This window comes from Heterodontus francisci, chromosome 25, assembly GCF_036365525.1.
Source record: "Heterodontus francisci isolate sHetFra1 chromosome 25, sHetFra1.hap1, whole genome shotgun sequence".
Taxonomy (NCBI): Eukaryota; Metazoa; Chordata; class Chondrichthyes; order Heterodontiformes; family Heterodontidae; genus Heterodontus; species Heterodontus francisci.
In genome coordinates, this window is record NC_090395.1 from 65938125 (window position 1) to 65952216 (window position 14092).

Consider the following 14092-nt stretch of genomic DNA (forward strand, 5'->3'; position numbering starts at 1 on the left):
AAGGACATTAGCAATTTCACTCCCTTACAGTTGTAGCAAAAATATAAAAAGTAGTTCAGTACTTGGGGAAAAAATAACTTCCGGTTTTGCTACTGGGCAATAGTTTCAGACTCTCTGGTTTTGATTGTGAAGCTGCTGTTTGAGAGAAAAGCTGCTTCAGTCTGGATTTGGGTCCTTTCAAAAACTTATTACCTCATACTAAGTGCCAGCTCAATTGAAACCCTGTGCAAGATGCATATCTAGTTTTTGCATGATAGGAAAATAGCACCAATAGAATTCCAGTAAACTCTCACCAGTGAAATACAAGTTTTTACATGTCACTGCAGGTATACAGGATTAGATTGCCTGGCTCTAAATGAAGTCAAATCAGTACTACATCCAGTGGGACTATTTGCTGATGTTGCTGGAGCTGACATGTTGAGTGGGGAGATTCAATATGGCGAGTCACTGGGAAGGAAAAAGAAGAATGTATCTGCAAATTTTTTTGTAACTGTTTTCACATTACTAACTGGAAGCAGTTCTTGACATTGAAGGCATTTTGTCTCCCCATATTTGGCTTTGTTACCTTCTGTCTGTGATGAGTTAATTCAGAGAATGAAAACTACAGCACTGAAGGTTGAACAAAACAATTGCACTTTTTGTAGTGTTTCTCTGATTTGAGAATTTTACATGGTGGTGGGACATTGTTTCACATTAATACAATTTGTCTTTAATCCTAAACTTGAGTTTAATGCTGCATTGCATTCCTGAAGTGCAATTTTAACTAGTTTTTTTTCATTATTTACCCTTGCAGAATTATTCATGAGGATGGGTACTCTGAGGAGGAGTGCAAACAATATAAAGCAGTGGTTTATAGCAATACAATTCAGTCTATCATTGCTATAATCAGAGCCATGGGGCAGTTGAAGATTGATTTTGGAGACCCAACAAGAGCAGTGAGTACATGTAGATGATGTTTGAATCTAACTACGTGATCCTTTAGTTACTGATGAGCTGAAGTATTACAGAAGAAAGTCAAACAGGAAAAAAAAACTTTTTTTTCCAGTGACAGTGGTTGATATTTAAGTCATCCAGTCAATAATTTTCTACTTTTAAAGAAATTGTGAGAAAATGAAGAACATTATAGACTTTACAGAACAAATTCAGTTTAATAAAATTGAAATGATACTTTTTAAGGTAAGATTTAAGGTAAGGGGCAGGGGGTTTAGAGAGGATGTGAGGGAAAATATTTTCACCCAGAGGCTGGTTGGAATCTGGAACACACTACCTGAAGGGGTGGTAGAGGCAGGAACCCTCACAACATTTAAGAAGTATTTAGATGAGCACTTGAAACGCCATAGCATACAAGGCTATGGGCCAAGTGCTGGAAAGTGGGATTAGATGGCTGATTGCTGGCACAGACACGATGGGCCAAAGGGCCTGTTTCTGTGCTGTATAACTCTTATGACTTTGCAGCAAGAAATGTATAGGATACTTCTATTAATGAATGGAAGCAGAAGCTGTTAATAGCTGTGATGTAAAATCAATTTTATGATAGGCCATCATTTTAAAGACAGCTAATCTGTTCAAATTTAAACCTGCATTATGATTTGAGTCTGTCGCAAGTAAATATTAATATATTTTTAGAGAAATGACTTAATAATTTAGAAATCTATTTGAGGGTGCTGGGGCAAGGGAGACCCTCATCTGATCTGGATTGCTCTTGTACTGGAAATATTTTCTGATATTGCTAGGGATGTTCTATTGCCTAACGGTGAGCATCACTTACTTTGAGAATAAAAACTGAAGTAATTCTTTGGGTGGGGCAATGGCAAAATTAAAGGTAAGATCATTTCAATTTTTCCCTTTTGAAATTTTTAGACTGATCTAAATTTGTAAACTATGCAATATTTTCTAGTTGAATACTGGAGCTGAAGAAAAGTTGAATATAATGGGTCAGCTGGCACATAGCTGAAAACAGAGGATGACCATAGATTAAAATATTGGAACTTTGTATGTTTGGGTTTTTTAACCATGTCATGTTGGACCATATTGCTTTGTTAATAGCAGTTTGTCATTCGCCATTTTTGACCAAGTTCAATTTTTAATTCTTGGCCTGCAGGTACACTTCATTAATTTGGCAAAAATATTTTTCAAGGCAAATGTCATATATGAAACATTTTGTTAAATGATGCAAAGTAAAATCAGTGGTTTAGATGTACACTGGCATCTGCCTAGTAATGGAAAATTGCAAGATATATCCTGTCCAGTCCACATAAGCCAGGTCAAATCCAACCCAGCCAATTACCGCCCTATCAGTCTACTCTTAATCATCAGAAAAATGGAGTGGGTCATCAACAGTGCTATGAAGCAGCACTTAATCAGCAATAACCTCACTGATGCTCAGTTCGAGTTCTGCTAGGGCCATTCAGCTCCTGACCTCATTACAGCCTTCGTCCAAACATGGACAAAAGAGCTGAACTCCAGAGGTGAGGTGAGAGTGACTTCCCTTGACATCAAGGCAGCATATGACCGAGTATGGCATCAAGGAGCCCTAGCAAAACTGGAGTCAGTGGGAATCAGGAGGAAAACTCTCTGCTGACTGGCGTTGTACCTAGCACAAAGGAAGATAGTTGTGGTTGTTTGAGGTCAATCATCTCAGTCCCAGGCCATCACTGCAGAGTTCCTCAGGATAGTGTCCTAGACCCAACCATCTTCAGCTGCTTCATCGATGATGTTCCCGCCATCATAATATCAGAGGTGGAGATGTTCAGCACCATTCATGATTCCTCAGATACTGAAGCAGTCCATGTCCAGATGCAGCAAGACTTGGACAACATCCAGCTGTGAGCTGGTGAGTGACAAGTAAGATTCGCGCCACACAAATACTAGGCAGTGTCCATCTCAAACAAGAGAGAATCTAACCATCTCCTTTTGATGTTCAATGGCATTACCATCGCTGAATCCCCTGCTATCAACATCCTGGGGGTTACCATTACCAGAAACTTAACTGGACTAGCCACATAAATGCTGTTGCTACAAGCGCAGGTCAGAGGCTGGGAATTCTGCAGTGAGTAACTCACCACCTGTCTTCCCAATGCCTGTCCAACATCTACAGGTCAGGAGAGTGAAGGAATACTCTCCACTTGTCTGGATGGGTGCAGCTCAAACAACATTCAAGAAGCTCGACACCATCCAGGACAAAGCAGCCAGCTTGATTGACACCCCATCCACCATCTTCAGTATTCACTCCCTTCAGCACTGACTCACAGTGGCAGCAGTTGTGTACCATCTAGAAGATGCACTGCAGCAACTTACCAGGCTCCTTCGACAGCACCCTCTGAACCCGCAACCTCTACCGCCAGTTTAACTTCGGTGGTGGGAAAACTTCTAGAAAAAAAAATCAGGACAAACTCAATAGTCATATGAACAAATGTGAGTTAATTAAAGAAAGTCAGCATGGCTTTCTTAAGGAAAAATCATGTTTAACTAACTTGCTGGAGTTTTTTGAGGAGGTAACCGAGAATTGATGAGGGCAATGCTGTTGATGTGGTGTACATGGACTTCCAAAAGGCATTTGATACAGTGCCACACAACAGACTTGTGAACAAACTTGTGGCTCATACAATAAAAGGGGCGGTAGCAACATGGATACGAAATTGGCTGAGTGATAGGAAACAAAGAGTAGTTTTTAAAGGATGTTTTTCGGGCTGGAGGAAGGTTTGTAGTGGAGTTCCCCAGAGACCAGTGTTGAGACCCTTGCTTCTCCTGATGTATGTTAATAACCTATACCTTGGTGTACAGGGCACAATTTCAAAGTTTGCAGATGATATGAAATTTGGAAGCATTGTGAACTGTGAGGAGGATAGTGTAGAACTTCAAAAGGACAGAAACAAGTTGGTGGAATGGACAGACAGGTGGCAGATGAAGTTCAATGCAGAGAAATGTGAAGTGATTCATTTTGGTAGGAAGAACATGGAGAGACAATATAGAATAAAGGGTGCAATTCTAAAGTGGGTGCAGGAGCAGAGGGACCTGGGTGTCTATGTGAATAAGTCATTGAAGGTGGCAGGACAGGTTGAGAGAGCAGTTAATAAAGCATACAGTATCCTGGGCTTTATTAATAGGGGCATAGAGTAATGAAGTTATGTTGAATTTGTATAAGACACTAGTTCGGTCTCAGCTGGAATATTGCATCCAATTCAGGGCACCACACTTGAGGAAAGACGTGAGAGTATTGGAGAGAGTACAGAAAAGATTCACGAGAATGGTTCCAGGGATGAGGAATTTCAGTTCTGAAGATAGATTTGTTTTCCTTGGAGAAGAGAAGGCTGAGAGGAGATTTGGTAGAGGTATTCAAAATCATGGGTCTGGACAGAATAAAGAGAAACTGTTCCCACTCATGAAAGGATCGAGAACAAGAGGGCACAGACTTAAAGTATTTGGTAAGAGAAGCAAAAGTGACACGAGGAAAAACTTTTTCATGCAGCGAGTGGTTAAGGTCTGGAATGCGCTGCCTCAGTGTGTGGTGGCAGGTTCAATTGAAGCATTCAAAAGGGAAATAGACAGTTATATGAAAAGGAAGAATGTGCAGGGTTATGGGGAGAAGGCAGGGGAATGGGACTGAGGGAATTGCTCTTTCAGAGAGCCAGTGCAGACATGATGGGCCAAATGGTGGCCTCCTGCGCTGTAACAATTCTGTGATTCTGAGAAGGACAAGGGCAGCAGTTGCATGGGAACATCACCACCTGCAAGTTCCCCTCCAAGTCTCACACCATCCTGACTTGGAACTATATTGCCATTCCTTCTCTGTTGCTTGGTCAAAATCCTGGAACTCCCTTCCTAACAGCACTGTTGGTGTATCTACACCCCAAGGACGATTCAAGGAGGCAACTCACCATCACCTTCTCAAAGGCAGTTAGGGATGGGCAATAAATGCTGGCCTAGCCAGCGACACCCATGTCCACAAATGAATAAAAGAACATATTATACATTCTTGGGTAATTTCTAACCACTTTTTAAAGTACTTTTGTTTATATGTAGGATGATGCCCGCCAGCTGTTTGTCCTAGCAGGGAGCACAGAGGAAGGAATCATGACAACAGAACTTGCAGGAGTTATCAAACGATTGTGGGAGGATGGTGGTGTTCAGGCTTGTTTTGGTAGATCCAGAGAATATCAGTTGAATGACTCTGCATCATAGTAAGTACGTTTTTTTTGATACCAAAATTATTTTGTTAATGCAAGTTTCATTATGTAACACAAATAGGTAGCTTCTGTGCCTCCTTTAGGTATTTTATGCAAACCATATAAATTGAATTGCTATAATCAACTTTACTAAGCTTTGATGCTTACTTTTGGATGTTACAGTTGGGGTCTTGGATTATTTGTCTCTAAAGCTGGGGAATGATCAAAATTCTAGATGCCTTTTACTGGTGATGTATACTGTAGCATAGCTGACTGCCATCCATATTGGAAATTTTAAGATTGTTTGCTAGGTTTTTTCCAAACTTTATTTGGAATGTGCTTAGATTAGATGTTTAAACCATGATCCCTTCTGCCTACCGTGGTCTGCAGAGAAGTTCCCATTACAGTATTCAAAGAGGAATGGGGGCACCCCCTGATATCCTGGCCAGTATTCCTCCTGGACCACCAAACCAGAAACGGTTTAGTTTTTCATCTCTTTTGTCATTTGTGGGACCTTTCTGTTTATCCAGTGGCTGCTCTATTTATCTACATTAGTGATTGCATTAAAAAAAAAATCATTGGATGTAAAATGCTGTGGTACAATGTTATATAAATTCAAGTTATTTCTTTACTCATGATTACCTAACTTCAGAGGCAGGGATGTTGCTAGCAGCCAAATTAACTCTTAACATCGATACACAAGAAAGCTACATTCCACTTTGTAGAGTTTTATTTTGACTAGTTAGCCCAAAGCACCTAAGACCTTTGGTTGCCTGACTAGTCTGAAGTTGCATTTTGGAGGCAATACTGCAGACATACTTCTGTTGCTTAGTAATTGTTGTCTAGTAATATATGAAGACTATTTTCACTCCAGTTCCAGTTTTTGGCAATGTTAGTGTTATACTAGTGGCTTATCTGATACTCCATTTACCTTGCAGCATTACCACCATGAGCAGCCCTGCCTCCAGTGGCAGTGCTGCAAGGTAAATGAGGCTGTTGCTTGCCAACTTTTATCTCTATTTTTCACTCTGTTGCCAGTGACAGCATGTCTGGAGCAGCAGTATAAATGATAGTGGCAACTGCAGCTGTTAGAACTATTTTATGTGCCTGCATCTGAGCCAATACTTGACCTGTATTGATCTTCCCCCAGCTCTAAAGGAAGGTAATCAGCCGAAAAGCTTGTCATAATTTCAATTACATAAGCACTGTTCTGTTGTTCATCTGTTGCAATATATATGGGGCAAACTCTTCAGCCTCGGTCTTGGCTGTTGCTGTTTCTGTGTGAGGTGGCTTTATATAATACAGAAACACCATGCGTCTTTGATTTTCATGGGTTGGTAATTGTTCAACAGGAAGGATATGGCACCACCCATTTTTTTGTATTTTACTGATTGAAATGTTGATTGTGTGAACCAAATTATCATAAGCTAATTGTTTGTTTGAATTTAAAAGTGATATCCAAACCTGCCTCCCAATGCCTTTTTTTATTTCAGTTGCATTGACTGTCCTAGCAGGTGAGCAGTCATGCTCCAAATGGGGAGTTAGCAACATACTGTCGCTTTTGTGTAGAATAGCACTAGTTCAATCTCTTCAATCACATCTATTTAAATTATGACAGATGTAGCAAAAGAGATGTTTAACAGTACAGTGACGATAGGGCTCTCTCTTGGAAAATGAATTAAATTGGATTTAATGTATTTTCATCAAATTAATTCATTGTAAATTATTTTCTTTAGTTATTTGAATGATTTGGATAGAATATCCTTACAAAGCTACATCCCAACTCAACAAGATGTTTTGAGGACCAGAGTGAAAACCACAGGCATAGTGGAGACACACTTTACCTTCAAAGATCTGTATTTTAAGTAAGTAATCTTTTAATTGCAGTGTACATACCATTTGTAATTTTGCCAACAATAAATAAGCATTTATTTCCCAGAACCATGAATTCTGTAAGGTGGTGATCATATTGGACTAAAAATCAATTATGAAAAGTTTTAATATCTATAATACATGCTGATCAAAAATTGTTGCATTTGGGCATCTTGCAGCGAGTGAAGTTAATTGGATTTTTTACTTCCTTGATCAGATATATTTGCACTGCAAATTGCTGGAATGGTGCAGCGATTTCATTGTCTCATCTGGGACCCCATGGATGTCGTGCCCAACAACTTATCTCTCTAACCAATGAAAGAAATGGGTAGAGAAAGAAACTGAGCTAACAACAGAGAAGGAAATAGGGTGAATTGGAGTCAAATTAGAGAGAACAAGAGAAATAGAGAGGAAATGAAAGAGCAGATTGAAAGAAAGACAAAGGAAAAGTTAAAATTCGTTTTAGAAAAAAGCAAGCAGAAGAGGAGGGCATTGTAACCACGTTGTCTTTGGGCATTGTTGTATTAGTCGTTGACAAGTTAATGAGTGAATGGGATGCATTTTTTTCTGATGGGGGTCCCGGTGGTAGGCTGGCAGGCTGAGAGGGAGACCCCTGCCTCAGACCTCCGAAGCCATATAATGGCGGGCAGCCAATTAACTGCCCACCACAGGGGACGCCATCCTTTTAAGGGGTGTGCTCTCCTCCAAGAACAGCTGGCCAATCGCAAGACTGGCAGCTCTGCAGTACTGGCGGTGCCACTGGGAGGAATGGAGACTGCCAGTATTGAAGGAGGTCCTTCAGCACCAAAGACTGGAGGAGACCCTGGCACAGGTGGGTGCAGTTGAGGTCACTGGGGCCATTTAGGCAGGCCCTGGCGACAGGGTGGAGGGGGAACAAGGGGGGATTTGGTTGGTGAGGGTGGGTGTCTTCCCGGGGGGTTGGTAGCGATCATCGCTGGAGGGTCCCTCCAGGGGCCCTGAATTGTCCCCAAAGGTGAGGCTCCCCGATCCTGCTGGGAAGCTGCTAGGCTTTATCTGGCAGCGCCACCCTATGGCATTGGGCCCCTCTGCCTCCCACAAGATTGAGGTGGAGGTGGGAAGAGACCCTTACGTAGACATTAATTAATCCCTTAAGGGCCTCAATTGTCCTTTGGCGGGAGGGCCATCCTCTGACTTCCCCGTCCCGGGAAAAATGGGAGAAGACTTGGGCAACGTCGGGGACAGTGTCCCTGCCACTTTGTTTGCCAACTCCACCCCCCCCCCCCCCATCCCCGAACAAAATTCTGCCCAATAGCAGGGCAAGTGTGAAAGATGTGCACATGCATATGAAGTAGCGGCCATTTCCTTCATGATCAGGAACAGTAGAACTGCTTTCATGGGAACGTGGTAATTGTTGCACAAAATAAGACCATAACACATGGAGGTCATCACCTGCCTTCCTGGTAATAGCATTGTACAATGATAATGGAATTTTGACGATTCATAGCAATTTGTGCCTATTAATTACTCTAAAATGACATGAGGAAAACCCCAGTGGTGGAGAGCTATAGGAACCATCAGTCACTTTCTTTCTCTCAAACATGCTGCATTTATCATGTCATGTCTCAAAGTACTCATTTACTGAATCCCAAATTATTTCCTGAAAGAAATCTAATTTGTAATCAAGTCGCAAGAGTTTATTTATTTAGAGATACAGCACTGAAACAGGCCCTTCGGCCCACCGAGTCTGTGCCGACCAACAACCACCCATTTATACTAACTCTACAATAATCCCATATTCCCTACCACCTACCTACACCAGGGGCAATTTACAACAGCCAATTTACCTAGCACCTGCAAGTCTTTGGCGGTGGGAGGAAACCGGAGCACCCAGCAAAAACCCACGGGGTCACAGGAAGAACTTGCAAACTCCGCACAGGCAGTACCCAGAATCGAACCCGGGTCCCTGGAGCTGTGAGGCTGCGGTGCTAACCACTGCGCCACTGTACCGCGTTTTGCAATCTTAAAATTAAGTATTGCTGAAAATAAAGACGTTGTCGAAGCTTTTCGTCTTGCGCTCATCAGGACAATCCCCAAGAATAACAAATGTAAGAGAAAACAACAACTTATACTGCATGAGAAGAGAGTGCTGATTGGTTGGCAAGTGAACTCTGATTGATAGAGGTGTTGCCATGGAGAATGCACCAGTTTACAGCGACTGACAGTTAACTGCCAAGCTTTGTTTGAAATTTAAACCAGGCAGCTTGACTGGTCAAGGCATTGCCCTGAGGAATGAACCAGCTGAAACGGGCTCCATGTTTGTACATATTCTTCCTGTCTGCAAAGAACAGGGCCCTATGTATTAATATATGTAGCTTCCAGTACGCACAAATGTGCCACACTGCGAGCCCTGCTGACCATCTTAAATTACTTGTCAGTGTAATTCTTAGCACACATGGATTATTCAGCAAATGTTGTCCAATCACAGAATCACATCTAATGTTGAACACTGTTTTGAGTTTTGCAAGCTCGGGCTAGTTTGGTACGGCCTGTACCTTGCCCATTACGAACAGCAAGAAGGGACATGTTTGATACGATTGACCAATCTTTGGGACGCACAGCCTAATATACCTAGCATCTCACTGGCATTGAAATTCATATATCTCATTACTCTTGTGTGTGATAGGCAGGACGTCTTTTTAGCTTGATGGCAGCATCCTGATTCTGCGATTGGTCAAAATTTGCTAAATAATCCATAGTGTACTAAGAATTACGCTAACAACCAATTTAAGATTGTCAGTAGGGCTCGCAGTGTGGCACATTTGTGCCTTCTGAAAGCTACATATATTAATACACAGGGCCCTGTTCTTTGCAGACAGACAGAATATGTACAAACTGTTTCAGCTGAACAAAATAAGTGACAGCCATTTGCTGGTTCATTCCTCAGGGCTATGCCTTGACCATCAGAGTCAAGCTGTCAGGTTTAAATTTCAAACAAAACTTAGCAGTTTCCTGTCAGTCATCGTAAACTGTTGCATTTTCCATGGCAACGTGTCTACCAGTCAGAGTTCACTTGCCAAACAATCAGCACTGTCCTGTCATGCAGTATAAGTTGTTGTTTTCCTTTGTATTCGTTATTCTAGGGAATTGCCCTGATGAGTGCAAGATGAAAAGCTTCGACGATATGTCTCTATTTTCAGCCGTACTCCAGTTCTGTACTACTAAACAACAATTTGAAAATTATTGCCTTCTGATAAAATTGAGCCAGCCCAGGTTAGAATTCACAGTAGGAAGCAATTGGGCAGGAGTAGCTATTTCCATTCTTGGATGTTTCTTCATATGTTTGCACCCAATTTTAAGACATTATATGAATTGGGATTCAAATTATTTATACATGGCTCTTAACATACACATAAAAACCTTATCTAGTTGACACCTGGTAGGCTTATTCTACTTTTGCATAAATTATCAGATGAAAGATCTCTTAAGGACTGGAATCTGCTGTTCAATTCTTTATGCCAGCATTAAGTCATTTTGATGCCAATATTAAATATGCAACTTAACTCTAAAGAGGGTGAGTGAGGAGGGCTGAGTCCTTTTCCGTTAATTTAACTAGTATTGGATTAATGCAGAAATGAGTGCTAATATTGCTTTTGCACCAGGAAAGTTGGTATCTTCTCATTAGTGTCCAGGCTAGTTCATCAATGATTTATTGTAATAAAAACAAAAAATGCTGGAACCACTCAGCAGGTCTGGCAGCATCTGTGGAAAGAGAAGCAGAGTTAACGTTTCGGGTCAGTGACCCTTCTTCGGAATTCCGAAGAAGGGTCACTGACCCGAAACGTTAACTCTGCTTCTCTTTCCACAGATGCTGCCAGACTTGCTGAACAGTTCCAGCATTTCTTGTTTTCATTTCAGATTTCCAGCATCTGCAGTATTTTGCTTTTATTTTAATGATTTATTGTCACAGCTATGGGATACATTGACCTGAAACATTAAATCATTTTCTCTCTCCACAGATCTGCTGAATATTTCCAGCATTTATATGTATATTTGAGTTCTCCTTTTAACAAACCTTATTTATTCAACCCTCCATATACAGAAAACAAATCTATATGTATACTGTATATACCAAGTATACTTTAATACAAGTATAAGTGCGTTTATGTATATCTCCAGTATGTGAGTTACAGTAAGATAGATTTCAAGTTGATAAATGAATCCTCTGCATAAAAATGCCCTTGGGAATTGCATGACCGAGATCACCACATGTTCAAGGCATTTTTAAAAATATATACGGCTGTATTCTTCTGAGTGGGTGTATCGCATTCAGTATTGCTGTAACTTGTCGCCAGTCTGTTGCATATAAATCTGATGTCCTGGAGAAATATAGAGTTTTGCAAACTAAGCAAACAAATTCTGCGTGATAAAACATACATGTTTTATTTATAAAATCATACATTATAAAATCTGTGCAGCATGTTGCTGTCAAAACTCACTGTCCACAAACCTAATTTTATTGTGATATTTTACAGAAGCCTGGTAATGGTTGGCAGTTTTGTTTGTTTGCTTTTAAAAGTTTTAATGCTATCTCTCTGTCCACTTAAGGATGTTTGATGTAGGAGGGCAGAGATCAGAACGGAAGAAGTGGATTCACTGCTTTGAAGGTGTAACTGCAATAATATTCTGTGTGGCATTGAGTGATTACGATCTTGTGCTTGCTGAAGATGAGGAAATGGTGCGTATGTTTTGTTCTAGTTCATGTCCATTTGACAGCAAAGAAATAGGCCAAGGTTGTGACTTTACAGAATTTTATAAACTGCTTGTTGCAATTGTGTATATATTAAAATTTAGTGATCGTAATTTCACAATTTTCTTTACGCGAGCAATACTATGTTTTAAGATGAATGAAATTGCAGTTCATAAATATAAAAAAATTAGTGTTTAGAACCATATTGTCAAAAAAAAACAAGTTTATTTCATGAAGTTGTGAGCGGCACAGTAGCGCAGTGGTGAGCACCGCAGCCTCACAGCTCCAGTGACTCGGGTTCAGTTCTGGGTCCTGCCTGTGCGGAGTTTGCAAGTTCTCCCTGTGACCGCGTGGGTTTCCGCCGGGTGCTCCAGTTTCCTTCCACAGCCAAAGACTTGCAGGTTGATGGGTAAATTGGCCATTGTAAACTGCTCTTAGTGTAGGTAGGTGGTAAGAGAATTGAGGGAAGTTGGGGATGTGGTAGGAAATATGGGATTAATGTAGGATTAGTATAAATGGGTGGCTGACAGACTGGTTTCAATCTCATAATGAAGAGCTGAAACCTGTCATAGCCGCTAAGCGCATTGCACTGTTGAACTACAAGAAAGCCCCCAGCGAGTTAACATCGGTAGCACTTAAAGCAGCCAGAAGCACTGCACAAAGAACAGCCAGGCGCTGCGCAAACGACTAGTGGCAACACCTATGCAGTCATATTCAGCTGGCCTCAGACACCGGAAACATCAGAGGAATGTATGATGGCATTAAGAGAGCTCTTGGGCCAACCATCAAGAAGATCGCCCCCCTCAAATCTAAATCGGGACATAATCACTGACCAACGCAAACAAATGGACCGCTGGGTTGAGCACTACCTAGAACTGTACTCCAGGGAGAATGTTGTCACTGAGACTGCCCTCAATGCAGCCCAGCCTCTACCAGTCATGGATGAGCTGGACATACAGCCAACAAAATCGGAACTCAGTGATGCCATTGATTCTCTAGCCAGTGGAAAAGCCCCTGGGAAGGACAGCATTACCCCTGAAATAATCAAGAGTGCCAAGCCTGCTATACTCTCAGCACTACATGAACTGCTATGCCTGTGCTGGGACGAGGGAGCAGTACCTCAGGACATGCGCGATGCCAATATCATCACCCTCTATAAAAACAAAGGTGACCGCGGTGACTGCAACAACTACCGTGGAATCTCCCTGCTCAGCATAGTGGGGAAAGTCTTTGCTCAAGTCGCTCTAAACAAGCTCCAGAAGCTGGCTGAGCGCATCTACCCTGAGGCACAGTGTGGCTTTCGTGCAGAGAGATCAACCGTTGACATGCTGTTCTCCCTTCGTCAGATACAGGAGAAATGCCGCGAACAACAGATGTCCCTCTACATCGCTTTCATTGATCTCACCAAAGCCTTTGACCTTGTCAGCAGACGTGGTCTCTTCAGAATACTAGAAAAGATTGGATGTCCACCAAAGCTACTAAGTATCATCACCTCATTCCATAACAATATGAAAGGCACAATTCAACATGGTGGCTCCTCATCAGACCCCTTTCCTATCCTGAGTGGTGTGAAACAGGGCTGTGTTCTCGCACCCACACTTTTTGGGATTTTCTTCTGCCTGCTGCTTTCACATGCATTCAAGTCCTCTGAAGAAGGAATTTTCCTCCACACAAGATCAGGGGGCAGGTTGTTCAACCTTGCCCGCCTAAGAGCGAAGTCCAAAGTACGGAAAGTCCTCATCAGGGAACTCCTCTTTGACGATGCTGCTTTAACATCTCACACTGAAGAGTGCCTGCAGAGTCTCATCGACAGGTTTGCGGCTTCCTGCAATGAATTTGGCCGAACCATCAGCCTCAAGAAAACGAACATCATGGGGCAGGATGTCAGAAATGCTCCATCCATCAATATTGGCGACCACGCTCTGGAAGTGGTTCAAGAGTTCACCTACTTAGGCTCAACTATCACCAGTAACCTGTCTCTAGGTGCAGAAATCAACAAGTGCATGGGAAAGGCTTCCACTGCTATGTCCAGACTGGCCAAGAGAGTGTGGGAAAAATGGCGCACTGACACGGAACACAAAAGTCCAAGTGTATCAAGCCTGTGTCCTCAGTACCTTGCTCTATGGCAGCGAGGCCTGGACAACGTATGTCAGCCAAGAGCGATGTCTCAATTCATTCCATCTTCGTTGCCTCCGGAGAATACTTGGCATCAGGTGGCAGGACCGTATCTCCAACACAGAAGTCCTCGAGGTGGCCAACATCCCCAGCTTTTTCACACTACTGAGTCAGCGGCGCTTGAGATGGCTTGGCCATGTGAGCCGCATGG

The 14092-nt window shown here is 42.1% G+C and overlaps 1 protein-coding gene across 1 annotated transcript in view; it reads left to right on the plus strand.

Moving 5' to 3' along the window:
• The window catches only part of LOC137383954 (guanine nucleotide-binding protein G(i) subunit alpha-3-like), a 57784-nt gene that overhangs the window by 25430 nt on the left and 18262 nt on the right, over window positions 1-14092 (plus strand). The window contains exons 3-6 of the mRNA XM_068057393.1: window positions 794-935; window positions 5023-5180; window positions 6902-7030; window positions 11625-11754. Of these exons, the coding sequence (XP_067913494.1) occupies window positions 794-935; window positions 5023-5180; window positions 6902-7030; window positions 11625-11754 (559 nt within the window). The remainder of the gene's footprint in view (window positions 1-793; window positions 936-5022; window positions 5181-6901; window positions 7031-11624; window positions 11755-14092) is intronic.